The sequence below is a fragment of the Lolium rigidum genome, chromosome 3 (assembly GCF_022539505.1).
Source record: "Lolium rigidum isolate FL_2022 chromosome 3, APGP_CSIRO_Lrig_0.1, whole genome shotgun sequence".
NCBI lineage: Eukaryota > Viridiplantae > Streptophyta > Magnoliopsida > Poales > Poaceae > Lolium > Lolium rigidum.
Genome location: NC_061510.1, coordinates 145669357 through 145686063, shown reverse-complemented (window position 1 = coordinate 145686063; position 16707 = coordinate 145669357). Strand labels below are relative to the sequence as shown.

General features: G+C 38.2%; 1 protein-coding gene across 1 annotated transcript in view; it reads left to right on the top strand.

The window, feature by feature from the left end:
* Positions 1 to 6712, top strand: part of LOC124695624 — an 11456-nt gene extending 4744 nt beyond the window's left edge. The window contains exons 10-11 of the mRNA XM_047228451.1: positions 6203 to 6281; positions 6377 to 6712. Coding sequence (XP_047084407.1) covers positions 6203 to 6281; positions 6377 to 6712 — 415 coding nt within the window. The remainder of the gene's footprint in view (positions 1 to 6202; positions 6282 to 6376) is intronic.
* The last annotated feature ends 9995 nt before the right edge of the window (positions 6713 to 16707 follow it).

The following is a 16707-nucleotide window of genomic DNA, read 5'->3' as shown; positions in this document are numbered from 1 at the left end:
TTTGTGATATTCGACTATTATGCCTCGCAACAACATTATCCTGGGATTGCGATGAATGACATAATAGGCATCTGGACTTAAAAATCCGGGTGTTGACACAAAACCACTTCTCTTCATGCTTGACTTCATAAGACAGAGTTTAGGGTTACGGGGTAGATACATGATTTGTCTTGTTTGAATATGTTTAGACCTTGTTTATCAACTTGAATGCTTACTATATGTGACATGGGAATACTATGTGCTTTGGTTTTCTTTTTTTTTGATTTTTTCTGAATTTTATGTCCATTTGATCTTGGTCAAATCCTAGGTTTAACCAAGATTTAAACAAGTTTATAACATGAAAATAAAAAGGTAAGCCTGCATACTTCTTAGTCACTCAAAAATGAATCTTTTGGGAAGGTTTTTGAAAATTCCATGTTTGAAATCCAAAACGACTTCTCTTCGTGCTTGACTTCATAAGACAAAGTTTAGGGTTAGGGGTAGATACATGATTTTTTCTGGTTTGAATATGTCTAGACCTTAATTATCAACACTTGCGTGCTTACTATATGACGTAAGAAGGCTCTATGTTCTTTGGTTTTTCATTTTTTTGAATTTTTATGCCCATTTGAATCTTGGTCAAATCCTAGGTACGGTTTGACCAAGATTTGAACAAGTTTAAAACATGCAAATAAAAGGTAATCCCGACCTGGATCCTTTAGTCAATCTAAAATGAAGCTTTTGGGGGGTTCTTCAAATTTCCATGTTTGAAACCCAAAACCACGTCTCTTCATTCTTGACTTCATAAGACATAGTTTAGGGTTAGGGTAGATACATGATTTTTCTGGTTTGAATATGTCTAGACCTTGTTTATCAACTTGCATGCTTAATATATGACATAAGAATACTATGTGCTTTGGTTTTCATTTTTTGATTTTTTCTGAATTTTTATGCCCATTTGCTCTTGGTCAAATCATAGGTTTAACCAAGATTTAAACAAGTTTAAAACATGAAAATGAAAAGGTAAGATTGCATCCTTCTTAGTCACTCCAAAATGAGGCTTTTGGGAAGGTTTTCGAAATTTCCATGTTTGAAACCCAAAACGACTTCTCTTCGTGCTTGACTTCATCAGACAAAGTTTAGGGTTAGGGGTAGATACAAGATTTTTCTGATTTGAATATGTCCAGACCTTGTTTACCAACTTGAGTGCTTACTATATGACATAAGAAGGCTATGTGCTTTGGTTTTTCAATTTTTTTAAATTTTTGTGCCCATTTGAATCTTGGTCAAATCCTAGGTACGGTTTGATCAAGATTTGAACATGTTTAAAACATGAAAATAAAAGGTAATTATGGATCCTTCTTAGTCACTCTAAAATGAAGCTTTTAGGAGGTTTTTGAAATTTCCATGTTCGAAAGCCAAAACCACTTCTCTTCATGCTCGACTTCGTAAAATATATAGAGTTTATTAGGGTTAGGGGTAGATACATGATTTGTCTGGTTTGAAAATGTTTAGACCTTGTTTATCAACTTGAATGCTTACTATATGACATAAGAATACTATGTGCTTTGGTTTTCATTTTTTTGATTTTTTCTGATTTTTTATGCCCATTTTATCTTGGTCAAATCCTAGGTTTAACCAAGATTTAAACAAGTTTAAAACGTGAAAATGAAAAGGTAAGCCTGCATCCTTCTTAGTCACTCCAAAATAAAGCTTTTGGGAAGGTTTTTGATATTTCCATGTTTGAAACCCAAAACGACTTCTCTTCATGCTAGACTTCATAAGATCAACATGGGGTAGATACATGATTTGTCCGGTTTGGATATATCTCGACCTTGTTTGTCAACTTGAATGCTTACGATATGACATAATAAGACAATATATGTGCTTTTGTTTTTCATTTTTCTGATTTTTTTATTTTGTGCCCATATTTGTATCTTGGTCAAATCCTAGGTTTGAAAATGATTTAAAAAAGTTTAAAATATGAAAATGAAAAGGTAAGCATGGACCCTTCTTAGTCACTCTAAATGAAGCTTTTGGGAGGTTTCTGATATTTCCATGTTTGAAACCCAGAACCACTTCTCTTCATGCTTGACTTCATAAGGTAGAGTTTAGGGGTTAGGGGGTAGATACATGATTTGTTTGGTTTGAATATGTCTAGACCTTGTTTATCAGCTTGAATGCTTACTATATGACATAAGAAGACTATGTACTTTGGTTTTCATTTTTTTGTTTTTTTTAATTTTATGCCCATTTGAATCTTGGTCAAATACTAGCTATGACCAAGATGTAAACAAGTTTAAAACATGAAAATGAAAAGGTAAGCATGGATCCTTCTTAGACACTCTAAAATGAATATTTTGGGAGGTTCTTGAAATTTCCAAGTTTGAAACCCAAAACCACTTCTCTTCATGCTTGACTACATAAGACAGAGTTTAGGGTTAGGGGTAGATACATGATTTTTCTTGTTTGAATATATCTAGACCTTGTTTATCAACTTTAATGCTTACTATATGACATAAGAAAACTATGTGCTTTGGTTTTTAATTTTTAAATTTTTTTAATTTTGATGCACATTTGAATCTTTGTCAAATCCTAGGGTTGACCAAGATTTAAACAAGTATAAAACATGAAAATGAAAAGGGGAAGCATGTATCCTTCTTATAGTCACTCTAAAATGAAGTTTTTGGGATGTTCTTGAAATTTTCATGTTTGAAACCCAAAACCACTTCTCTTCATGCTTGACTTCATAAGATAGAGTTTAGGGGCTAGGGGGTAGATACATGATTTGCCTAGGTTGGAATATGTCCAAACCTTGTTTATCAACTTGAATGCTTACTATATGACATAAGAAGACTATATGCTTTTGTTTTTCATTTTTCTGATTTTTTTTAATTTTATGCCCATTTGAATCTTTTGGTCAAATCATAGGTGTAATTTGACACACAGATTTAAACAAGTTTAAAATATGAAAATGAAAAGGTGGTAAGCATGGATCATTCTTATATTAGTCACTCTAAAATGAAGCTATTGGGAGGTTTTTGAAATTTCCATGTTTGAAACCCAAAACCACTTCTCTTCATGATGTTGACTTCATAAGATAGAGTTTAGGGGTTAGGGGTATAGATACATGATTTGTCTTGTTTGAATATGTGTCTAGACCTTGTTTATCAACTTTAATGCTTACTATATGACATAATAAAACTTTGTGCTTTAATTTGGTTTTTAATTTTTCTATTTTTTTTAATTTTGATGCACATTTTGAATCTTGGTCAAATCCTAGGTTTGACCAAGATTTAAACAAGTATAAAACATGAAAATTAAAAGGTAAGCATGCATCGATCCTTCTTAGTCACTCCAAAGTGAAGCTTTTGGGAAGTTTTTGAAATTTCCATGTTTGAAACCCAAAACGACTTCTCTTCGTGCTTGATCGACACTTCGGAAGACAAAGTTTAGGGTTAGGGGTAGATATATGATCGATTTCTCTGGTTTGAATATGTCTAGACCATGTTTATGAACTTGAGTGCTTACTATATGACATAAGAAGGCTATATGTGTGCTTTGTTTTTTCATTTTTTTTGAATTTTTATGCCCATTTGAATCTTGGTCAAATCCTAAGTTTGACCAAGATTTGAACAAGTTTAAAACATGAAAATGAAAGGTATGCATGGATCCTTCTTAATTAGTCACTCTAAATTAAATGAAGCTTTTGGGAGGTTTTTCAAATTTCCATGTTTGAAACCCAAAACCACTTGTCTTCATCCTTGATCGACTTCATAAGATGGAGTTTAGGTTTAGGGGTAGATACATGATTTGCCTGGTTTGAAAATGTTTAGACCTTGTTTATCAACTTGAATGCTTACTATATGACATAAGAATACTATGTGCCTTGGTTTTCATTTTTTCTATTTTTACTGAATTTTTATGCCCATTTGATCTTGGTCAAATCCTAGGTTTAATTAACCAAGATTTAATTAAACAAGTTTAAAACATGAAAATGAAAAGGTAAGCATGCATCGATCCTTCTTAGTCACTCCAAAGTGAAGCTTTTGGGAAGTTTTTGAAATTTCCATGTTTGAAACCCAAAACGACTTCTCTTCGTGCTTGATCGACACTTCGGAAGACAAAGTTTAGGGTTAGGGGTAGATATATGATCGATTTCTCTGGTTTGAATATGTCTAGACCATGTTTATCAACTTGAGTGCTTACTATATGACATAAGAAGGCTATATATGTGCTTTGGTTTTTCATTTTTTTTTGAATTTTTATGCCCATTTGAATCTTGGTCAAATCCTAAGTTTGACCAAGATTTGAACAAGTTTAAAACATGAAAATGAAAAGGGTAAGCCTGGATCCTTCTTAGTCTAAAATGAAGCTTTTGGTAGGTTTTTGAAATTTCCATGTTTGAAACCCAAAACCACTTCTCTTCATGCTTGACTTCACAAGACATAGTTTATGGTTAGGGGGTAGATACATGATTCGTCTGTTTTAAATATTTATAGACCTTGTTTATCAACTTGAATGCCTTACTATATGACATAAAAGACCATGCGCGCTTTGGTTTTTTTTTGAATTCTTATGCCCATTTGAATCTCTTGGTCAAATCCTAGCTAGGTTTGACCAAGATTTAAACAAGTTTAACACATGAAAATGAAAAGGTAAGCTTGTATCCTTCTTAGTCACTCCAAAATGAAGCTTTTGGGATTGTTTTTGAAATGTCCATGTTTGAAACCCAAAACAACTTCTCATCGTGCTTGACTTCATAAGATAGAGGTTAGGGTTAGGGGGTAGATACATGATTTTTGTGGTTTGAATATGTCAGACCGTGTTTATCACCTTGAATGCTTACTATATGACATAAGAAGACGACGTGCTTTTGTTTTTCATTGTTTTTGTTTTTTTTGAATTTTTATGCCCATTTGAATCTTGGTCAAATCATAGGTTTGACCACGATTTAAACATGTTTAAAACATGAAAATAAAAAAGTAAGCCTGGATCCTTCTTAGTCACTCCAAAATGTACCAATTGATAGATGAGTTAACTTGGCTTCATGGAAAAAATAATGTCATGTAAATGAGTTAACTTGGCTTTCGTACCCTTGAATCCATAGGAAACTTTGTACAGTACAAATGTATTAGTATAATAATCAACCGAGTTTTTACACCAACAGGTCTGTCACTTACGTGTGGTGCCCATGCGTGAGGTCCCACACTTCAGTGAGCACAAGTCAAGTGCGGTAGGTACGCAAACTCCAAGCCATCTTCTTTGTCAAGAGAAGACGCATCAGGATGCGTATTGGAAGTCTCTGGGTCCTTCAGGATCCTTCGGTTGTCCCTCTCACACACACAAAAAATCTCTCTCATTCTCGGCCTCGCTCGCTCGCTCGCACCTCCTGCTCACTGACAAAACCTGCACACAGTCAACATCATCACCCGAAAAAGGGGAGACACCATAATGCTCTCCCTCCTTCTTCTCTCCTTCCGAGTGATCCCTCTTCCTCCGAGTTTCACTCGACGGGCAAACACATATGTGCTGCATAGTAGAGTAATAATAAAAAGGTACGTAGAAAAATCGAGCTACGAATCTATAATTAAATAGGTTAAACTAGGGTTTTGCCCAGTACTACAGATCAAGGTTCAAAAAATGTAAAATTGTGAAACAAGCTCTTGGAGCCATCACATGCCATCTTGCTAGTACTATATTGTAAAAACACCAAAGCTTACATATACTCCTGGAATACTTGTTTTGGGTGATTTGTCATTCAAAAATTTGGTATTGTATCATTCGGATCGGAGGAAGTATAGTTGGAGATGAATGGCCCACCAAGTCTCTGCCTTGAAGTTTGCTCTTTGACCAGATAAGTATTACTCCTACTACTCGCGAGGAGCCGAGGAGACGGGGAGGCCAAATTTAAGGACTAACCTTTGCTCTAGCCGTCTTCCTCAGTTCACCACTTCATTTACCTCTTGGAATACTACTTCGCCACCATGACCGGGAGCAAGTCTCGCCACAGAAGGGCTCGTGCAGCTGCGGCGAAGCTGAGGGAATCCCAGCAATGGCGTCCCTGTGCTGCTGTCGAGGTGCCTTCTGCGCGAGAGTCTTCAAGGGCGTCGCAGCCCGCGACTGCTACCTTCAGGCGATCCTCCGTTCTTGCGCATCTTTCTATGTCTTTCAGAACTTATCATCCCATCCTTTTCGAACCTTCTCTCAATCGTATTTTCAGGTCGGGCAGCCTTAGTTTTCCCGCAGCCCTCCTGCCTGCAGAAACATCTTCCACGGAGCCAACTTCTCAAAGCAGCGAGGTATAGACATTCTTGCAAATTGGGATTCCCATTCTCTCTTTCTTGGTAGTTCTCTGGGTACACTTCTGATTTTGTGCTCCATCCCCATCTGATAGAATCCCCGCTACGAGATCGGGACCATTTTAGAAATGGTTATGGGCGATTTCTGCGTCGAGACGGCGGACAGAAGCGCCCTCGCCAATGAGTGCATGAGACTTTATTCTGAGCTCGCCACTGAGAAGATCCGGATTCGCATTCTCGATGATATCGCCATGAAATCGTTCACTGAGAGTAACGAGATCCAGCGGCGGAGCCTCGGCCAGGCGGAGACCATGGACAAACTCGCCGGACCGATCCCGAACCTCACGGTTAGGACGGACAAACTAGAGGCCGAGCTGTCACAGGAGAAGGCTCTCAACTCCGAGCTGAAGCGTCAAGCAGGCTCAAGGTAGATCTTGACAAGGTCACTGTGTACCGCTAGCTGCAATCATTGATGACTGCTGTGTCACCTGGCTTCCGAATGTCTGAAGGTTAATTTTCGAATTTTGTTCGTAAAAGTGGCCTGTGTAAATGTAAACAAACTAGTACTCTTACTTTATTATATATTGGTACTTGTGTCCATGTAGTATTATTATTATGGTGGTGTACTTGTGTTCATGTACTTGTTTCAGACAGGTATTGCTGTTTTGGTGAAGGAGACATGCGTCACCCTTTTTTGGTGGGGTTAATTGGTTCTATGCCACTCCCCAATTCACAAGTTGTGTTTATGCCATTAAAAAACTGAAGTTGTGTCTATGCCACTCTCAGTTCTCAATACCCCTTTCTATGCCATTTTCAGCATTACAACATCATATACTGCCTATGTATCCAGTATTTGTACCCTATACTACAATTTGTACATACTCTCAGATAATCTGGCCGTACTTTGCACATATTTTTAATGGATCATATGTGCCCAGAAATGGCTCATATTAGAATAGTAGACTCATATTAGTGTTCTTGACATTCTGTAAATTTTTCAGATTTTTCGAAAGAGTTTGATTTTTTGGACAAAATTTTACCAATTTCTAGACAGAACATAAAATGTCAGTTTTTTATGCAAATCCGCACATAAATGGCTCAAATTAAAACAGTATACTCGTTTCAGTGTTTTTGATTTCCTGTAATTTTTTTTTAGATTTTCTGAGAAGTTATAATTTTTTTCAGAATTTGAAATTTTTGGATTTTTTGTGTGCCCGAAACACCCAAAAGTCGCTCCAAATCTGAACACAGTATTATTTTGGTCAATACGAAAGTATAAACTGAAAATGGCATAGAAGGGGTTATTGAGAATTGAGAGTGGCATAAACACAACTTCAGTTTTTGTAATGGCATAAACACAACTTGTGAATTGAGGAGTTGCATAGAACCAATTAACCCTTTTTGGTGATGTCGTCCTGTAGCCCTTGTCAAATTAAATTCCTCTGATACTAATGGGAGGGCTTGCTCACTGATGTCTACGGGAGCTTCTATTCTTGTAGACAGTGTTGGGCCTCCAAGAGCAGAGGTTTGTAGAACAGCAGCAAGTTTCCCTTAAGTGGATTACCCAAGGTTTATCGAACTCAGGGAGGAAGAGGTCAAAGATATCCCTCTCATGCAACCCTGCAACCACAAAGCAAGAAGTCTCTTGTGTCCCCAACACACCTAATAGGTGCACTAGTTCGGCGAAGAGATAGTGAAATACAGGTGGTATGAATAAGCAGTAGCAACGGCAACGACACCGAGAAAAGTGCTTTGCCCGGGACGATAAACAAGCAGTAGTAATGTAGCAGTAGTAACGCAGTAAAGCAGTAAACAAGCAGCGATAGCAGTATTTAGGAACAAGGCCTAGGGATTAGACTTTCACTAGTGGAAACTCTCAACATTGATCACATAACAGAACAGATAAATGCAGACTCTACACTCTTGTTGGATGATGAACACATTGCGTAGGATTACACGAACCCTCAATGCCGGAGTTAACAAGCTCCACAATAATGCTCATATTTTAGTAACCTTTAGTGTAAGATAGATCGAAAGACTAAACCAAGTACTAGCATAGCATGCACACTTGTCACCTTCATGCATATGTAGGAGGAATAGATCACATCAATATTATCATAGCAATAGTTAACTTCGCAATCTACAAGAGATCATGATCATAGCATAAACCAAGTACTAACACGGTGCACACACTGTCACCTTTGCACACGTGCGGGAGGAATAAAACTACTTTAATAACACATCACTAGAGTAGCACATAGATAAATTGTGATACAAACACATTGCAATCATAAAGAGATATAAATAAGCACCTCACTATGCCATTCAACGGTGAATAAGTATTCTGTGAAATATGGCCTAAGAGACCCACACGGTGCGGACATCTGTCACCTTTACACACGTGGGACAAGGAGTCTCCGAAGATCACATAAGTAAAACTCACTTGACTAGCATAGTGACATCTAGATTACAAGCATCATCATATGAATCTCAATCATGTAAGGCAGCTCATGAGATTATTGTATTGAAGCACATAGGAGAGAGATGAACCACATAGCTACCGGTACAGCCCCCGAGCCTCGATGGAGAACTACTCCCTCCTCATGGGAGCAGCAGCGGTGATGAAGATGGCGGTGGAGATGGCAGCGGTGTCGATGGAGAAGCCTTCCGGGGCACTTCCCCGCTCGGCAGGGTGCCGGAACGAGACTCTGTCCCCAGATCTTGGCTTCGCGATGGCGGCGGCTCCGGAAGGTTTCTGTGGTTTTCATCGAACGCCCCGAGGTTTTTAGGTCAGGGGCTTTATATAGGCGGAGAGGCGGCGCAGGAGGGCTTCTGGGGGGCCCACACCCTAGGGGGGCGCCCCCCCTTGGCCGCGCCGGGGTGTGGTGTGTGGTGGCCCTGCCCCCCTTCTCTGGCGGTTCTCGTGTGTTCTGGATGCTTCCGGGCAAAATAGGAACCTGGGCGTTGATTTCGTCCGATTCCGAGAATATTTCGTTACTAGGATTTCTGAAACCAAAAACAGCAGAAAACAGGAACTGGCACTTCGGCATCTTGTTAATAGGTTAGTTCCGGAAAATGCACGAATATGACATAAAGTGTGCATATAACATGTAGATAACATCAATAATGTGGCATGGAACACAAGAAATTATCGATACGTTGGAGACGTATCGGCATCCCCAAGCTTAGTTACTGCTCGTCCCGAGCGGGTAAAACGATAACAAAGATAATTTACGGAGTGACATGCCATCATAAACTTGATCATACTATTTGTAAAGCATATGTAGTGAATGCAGCGATCAAAACAATGTATATGACATGGGTAAACAACTGAATCATAAAGCAAAGACTTTTCATGAATAGCACTTCAAGACAAGCATCAATAAGTCTTGCATAAGAGTTAACTCATAAAGCAATAATTCAAAGTAAAGGTATTGAAGCAACACAAAAGAAGATTAAGTTTCAGCGGTTGCTTTCAACTTGTAACATGTATATCTCATGGATATTGTCAACATAGAGTAATATAATAAGTGCAATAAGCAAGTATGTAGGAATCAATGCACAGTTCACACAAGTGTTTGCTTCTTGAGGTGGATAGGAATAGGTGAACTGACTCAACATTGAAAGTAAAAGAATGGTCCTCATAGAGGAAAAGCATCGATTGCTATATTTGTGCTAGAGCTTTGATTTTGAAAACATGAAACAATTTTGTCAACGGTAGTAATAAAGCATATGCATCATGTAAATTATATCTTATAAGTTGCAAGCCTCATGCATAGTGTACCAATAGTGCCCGCACCTTGTCCTAATTAGCTTGGACTACCCGGATTATCACCGCAATACATATGCTTTAACCAAGTTTCACAAAGGGGTACCTCTATGCCGCCTGTACAAAGGTCTAAGGAGAAAGCTCGCATTTGGATTTCTCGCTTTTGATTATTCTCAACTTAGACATCCATACCGGGACAACATAGACAACATATAATGGACTCCTCTTTTAATGCTTTAAGCATTTGACAACAATTAATTCTTTTCTCATTAGAGACTTGAGGATATTTGTCCAAAACTGAAACTTCCACCATGAATCATGGCTTTAGTTAGCGGCCCAATGTTCTTCTCTCACAATATGCATGCTCAAACCATTCAACTCGGTGTAGATCGCCCTTACTTCAGACAAGACGAACATGCATAGCAACTCACATGAAATTCAACAATGAGTTGATGGCGTTCCCCAGTAAACATGGTTATCGCACAACAAGCAACTTAATAAGAGATAAAGTGCATAATTACATATTCAATACCAGAATAGTTTATAAGCTATTTGTCCCATGAGCTATATATTGCAAAGGTGAATGATGGAATTTTAAAGGTAGCACTCAAGCAATTTACTTTGGAATGGCGGGAAAATACCATGTAGTATAGGTAGATATGGTGGACACAAATGGCATAGTGGTTGGCTCAAGTATTTTGGATGCATGAGAAGTATTCCCTCTCGATACAAGGTTTAGGCTAGCAAGGCTTATTTGAAACAAACACAAGGATGAACTGGTGCAGCAAAACTCACATAAAAGACATATTGAAAACATTATAAGACTCTACACCGTCTTCCTTGTTGTTCAAAACTCAATACTAGAAATTATCTAGACTTTAGAGAGACCAATTATGCAAACCAAATTTTAGCATGCTCTATGTATTCTTCACTAATAGGTGCAAAGTATATGATGCAAGAGCTTAAACATGAGCACAACAATTGCCAAGTATCACATTACCCAAGACATTATAGCAATTACTACATGTATCATTTTCCAATTCCAACCATATAACAATTTAACGAAGAGGAAACTTCGCCATGAATATTATGAGCTAAGAACACATGTGTTCATATGAACCAACGGAGCGTGTCTCTCTCCCACACAAGCATGATGTAATCCAATTTATTCAAACAAAAACAAAAACAAAAGCACACAGACGCTCCAAGTAAAGCACATAAGATGTGACCGAATAAAAATATAGTTTCAAGAGAAGGAACCCGATAATTTATCGATGAAGAAGGGGATGCCTTGGGCATCCCCAAGCTTAGACGCTTGAGTCTTCTTGATATATGCAGGGATGAACCACCGGGGCATCCCCAAGCTTAGACTTTTCACTCTTCTTGATCGTAGTATATCATCCTCCTCTCTTGACCCTTGAAAACTTCCTCCACACCAAACTCGAAACAACTCATTAGAGGGTTAGTGGACAATAAAAATTAACATGTTCAGAGGTGACACAATCATTCTTAACACTTCTGGACATTGCATAAAGCTACTGGACATTAATGGATCAAAGAAATTCATCCAACATAGCAAAAGAGGCAATGCGAAATAAAAGGCAGAATCTGTCAAAACAGAACAGTCCGTAAAGATGGATTTTATTAGGCCACCAGACTTGCTCAAATGAAAATGCTCAAATTGAATGAAAGTTGCGTACATATCTGAGGATCACTCACGTAAATTGGCATAATTTTCTGAGTTACCTACAGAGAATTAGACCCAGATTCGTGACAGCAAAGAAATCTGTTTCTGCGCAGTAATCCAAATCTAGTACTTACTTTACTATCAAAGACTTTACTTGGCACAACAAAACACAAAACTAAGATAAGGAGAGGTTGCTACAGTAGTAAACAACTTCCAAGACACAAATATAAAACAAAGTACTGTAGCAAAATAACACATGGGTTATCTCCCAAGAAGTTCTTTCTTTTTAGCCATTAAGATGGGCTCAGCAGTTTTAATGATGCACTCGCAAGAAATAGTATTTGAAGCAAAAGAGAGCATCAAGAGGCAAATTTGAAACAAATTTAAGTCTAACATGCTTCCTATGCATAGGAATCTTGTAAATAAACAAGTTCATGAAGAGCAAAGTAACAAGCATAGGAAGATAAAACAAGTGTAGCTTCAAAAATTTCAGCACATAGAGAGGCATTTTAGTAACATGAAAATTTCTACAACCATATTTTCCTCTCTCATAATAACTTTCAGTAGCATCATGAGCAAACTCAACAATATAACTATCACATAAAGCATTCTTATCATGAGTCTCATGCATAAAATTATTACTCTCCACATAAGCATAATCAATTTTATTAGTTGTAGTGGGAGCAAATTCAACAAAGTAGCTATCATTATTATTCTCATCAAGTGTAGGAGGCATAGTATAATCACAACAAAATTCACTCTCCATAGTAGGTTGTACCAAAAGACCACTATTATTATCATCACAAATAGGAGGCAAAGTATCATCAAAGAAAATTTTCTCCTCAATGCTTGGGGGACTAAAAATATCATGAAAACCAGCTTCCCCAAGCTTAGAACTTTCTATATCATTATCAACAATGGTGTTCAAAGCGTTCATACTAATATTACTACCAAGCATGCAAATAAGATTTCATAGGTTTTTTAATTTTCGCATCAAACAATCCATGTTTTAAATCAGGAAATAGAATAAGAAGCTCACTCTTGTACATTATGCCAAACTAGTGTAAACAAGAAACAACAAGATGCAATTGCAGGATCTAAAGGAAATAGCTTCGAGCACACACACGACGGCGCCAGAAAAATACTTTACCTGAGACCGTAGTATGAGTTCCTTTTTACCTTTCCTCCCCGGCAACGGCGCCGTAAAAGTGCTTGATGTCTACGGGAGCTTCTATTCTTGTAGACAGTGTTGGGCCTCCAAGAGCGAGAGGTTTGTAGAACAGCAGCAAGTTTCCCTTAAGTGGATTACCCAAGGTTTATCGAACTCGGGGAGGAAGAGGTCAAAGATATCCCTCTCATGCAACCCCGCAACCACAAAGCAAGAAGTCTCTTGTGTCCCCAACACACCTAATAGGTGCACTAGTTCGGCGAAGAGATAGTGAAATACAGGTGGTATGAATAAGCAGTAGCAACGGCAACGACACCAGAAAAGTGCTTTGCCCAGGACAAGTAAACAAGCAAGTAGTAATGTAGCAAGTAGTAACGCAATAAAGCGAGTAAACAAGCAGCGATAGCGATATTTAGGAACAAGGCCTAGGGATTAGACTTTCACTAGTGGACACTCTCAACATTGATCACATAACGGAACGGATAAATGCAGACTCTACACTCTTGTTGGATGATGAACACATTGCGTAGGATTACACGAACCCTCAATGCCGGAGTTAACAAGCTCCACAATAATGCTCATATTTTAGTAACCTTTAGTGTAAGATAGATCGAAAGACTAAACCAAGTACTAGCATAGCATGCACACTGTCACCTTCATGCATATGTAGGAGGAATAGATCACATCAATATTATCATAGCAATAGTTAACTTCGCAATCTACAAGAGATCATGATCATAGCATAAACCAAGTACTAACACGGTGCACACACTCGTCACCTTTGCACACGTGCGGGAGGAATAAAACTACTTTAATAACACATCACTAGAGTAGCACATAGATAAATTGTGATACAAACACATTGCAATCATAAAGAGATATAAATAAGCACCTCACTATGCCATTCAACGAGTGAATAAGTATTCTGTGAAATATGGCCTAAGAGACCCACACGGTGCACACACTCGTCACCTTTACACACGTGGGACAAGGAGTCTCCGGAGATCACATAAGTAAAACTCACTTGACTAGCATAGTGACATCTAGATTACAAGCATCATCATATGAATCTCAATCATGTAAGGCAGCTCATGAGATTATTGTATTGAAGCACATAGGAGAGAGATGAACCACATAGCTACCGGTACAGCCCCGAGCCTCGATGGAGAACTACTCCCTCCTCATGGGAGCAGCAGCGGTGATGAAGATGGCGGTGGAGATGGCAGCGGTGTCGATGGAGAAGCCTTCCGGGGCACTTCCCCGCTCCGGCAGGGTGCCGGAACAGAGACTCCTGTCCCCCAGATCTTGGCTTCGCGATGGCGGCGGCTCTGGAAGGTTTCTGTGGTTTTCATCGAACGCCCGAGGTTTTTAGGTCAGGGGCTTTATATAGGCGGAGAGGCGGCGCAGGAGGGCTTCTGGGGGGCCCACACCCTAGGGGGGCGCCCCCCCTTGGCCGCGCCGGGGTGTGGTGTGTGGTGGCCCCGCCCCCTTCTCTCGGCGGTTCTCGTGTGTTCCGGATGCTTCCGGGCAAAATAGGAACCCGGGCGTTGATTTCGTCCGATTCCGAGAATATTTCGTTACTAGGATTTCGAAACCAAAAACAGCGAAAAACAGGAACCGGCACTTCGGCATCTTGTTAATAGGTTAGTTCCAGAAAATGCACGAATATGACATAAAGTGTGCATATAACATGTAGATAACATCAATAATGTGGCATGGAACACAAGAAATTATCGATACGTTGGAGACGTATCACTCACCCCACATGCCAGGAAGAAGTGGAGAGAAACTACTCGTCCCTTGTTGGACACGGGACCATTGGAAACTTATTTTTATGCCCTTTTGAATCTTGGTCAAATCCTTGGTTTGACCAAGATTTAAACAAGTTTAAAACATGAAAATGAAAAGGTAAGCCTGCATCCATCTTAGTCACTCTAAAATGAAGCATTTGGGAGGTTTTCGAAATTTCCATGTTTGAAACCCAAAACCACTTCTCTTCATGCTTGATCGACTTCATAAGACAGAGTTTAGGTTTAGTGGGTAGATACATGATTTGTCTGGTTTGAATATGTTTAGACCTTGTTTATCAACTTGAATGATTACAATATGACATAAGAATACTATGTGCTTTGGTTTTCATTTTTTATTTGTTCTAAATTTTTATGCCCATTTGATCTTGGTCAAATCCTAGGTTTAACCAAGATTTAAACAAGTTTAAAACATGAAAATGAAAAGGTGAGCATGTATCCTTCTGAGTAACTCCAAAATGAGGCTTTTGGGAAGGTTTTTGAAATTTCCATGTTTGAAACCCAAAACGACATCTCGTCGTGCTTGACTTCATAAGACAAAGTTTAGGGTTAGGGGTAGATACATGATTTTTCTGGTTTGAATATGTCTAGACCTTGTTTATCAACTTGAGTGCTTACTATATGACATAAGAAGGCTATGTGCTATGGTTTTCCATTTTTTTTTTGAATTTTTATGCCCATTTGATTCTTGGTCAAATCCTAGGTACGGTTTGACCAAGATTTGAACATGTTTAAAACATCAAAATAAAATGTAAGCATTGATCCTTCTTAGTCGCTCTAAAATGAAGCTTTTGAGAGGTTTTTGAAATTTCCATGTTTGAAACCCAAAACCACTTCTTTTTATGCTTGACTTCGTAAGATAGAGTTTAGGGTTAGGGGTAGATACGTACATGATTTTTCTAAGTATTTTTATGCCCATTTGAATCTTGATAAAATCCAAGGTTTGACCAAGATTTAAACAAGTTTAAAACATGAAAATGAAAAGGTAAGCCCGCATCCTTCTTAGTCACTCTAAAATGAAGCATTTGGGAGGTTTTTGAAATTTCCATGTTTGAAACCCAAAACCACTTCTCTTCATGCTTGATCGACTTCATAAGACACAATTTAGGTTTAGTGGGTAGATACATGATTTTTATGGTTTGAATATGTTTAGACCTTGTTTATCAACTTAAATGCTTACTATATGACATAAGAATACTATGTTATTTGGTTTTCATTTTTCTATTTGTTATGAATTTTTATGCCCATTTGATCTTGGTCAAATCCTAGGTTTAACCAAGATTTAAACAAGTTTAAAACATGAAAACGAAAAGGTAAGCCTGTATCCTTCCGAGTCACTCCAAAATGAGGCTTTTGGGAAGGTTTTTGAAATTTCTATGTTTGAAACCCAAAACGACTTCTCGTCGTGCTTGACTTCATAATAAGACAAAGTTTAGGGTTAGGGGTAGATACATGATTTTTCTGGTTTGAATATGTCTAGACCTTGTTTATCAACTTGAGTGCTTACTATATGACATAAGAAGGCTATGTGCTATGGTTTTTCATTTTTTTTGAATTTTTATGCCCATTTGATTCTTGGTCAAATCCTAGGTACGGTTTGACCAAGATTTTAACATGTTTAAAACATCAAAATAAAATGTTAGCATGGATCCTTCTTAGTCGCTCTAAAATGAAGCTTTTGGGAGGTTTTTGAAATTTCCATGTTTGAAACCCAAAACCACTTCTCTTCATGCTTGACTTCGTAAGATAGAGTTTAGGGTTAGGGGTAGATACGTACATGATTTTTCTAAGTATTTTTATGCCCATTTGAATCTTGGTAAAATCCAAGGTTTGACCAAGATTTGAACAAGTTTAAAACATGAAAATGAAAAGGTAAGCCTGTATCCTTCGTAGTCACTCCAAAATGAGGCTTTTGGGAAGGTTTTTGAAATTTCCATGTTTGAAACCCAAAATGACTTCTCGTCGTGCTTGACTTCATAAGACAAAGTTTAGGG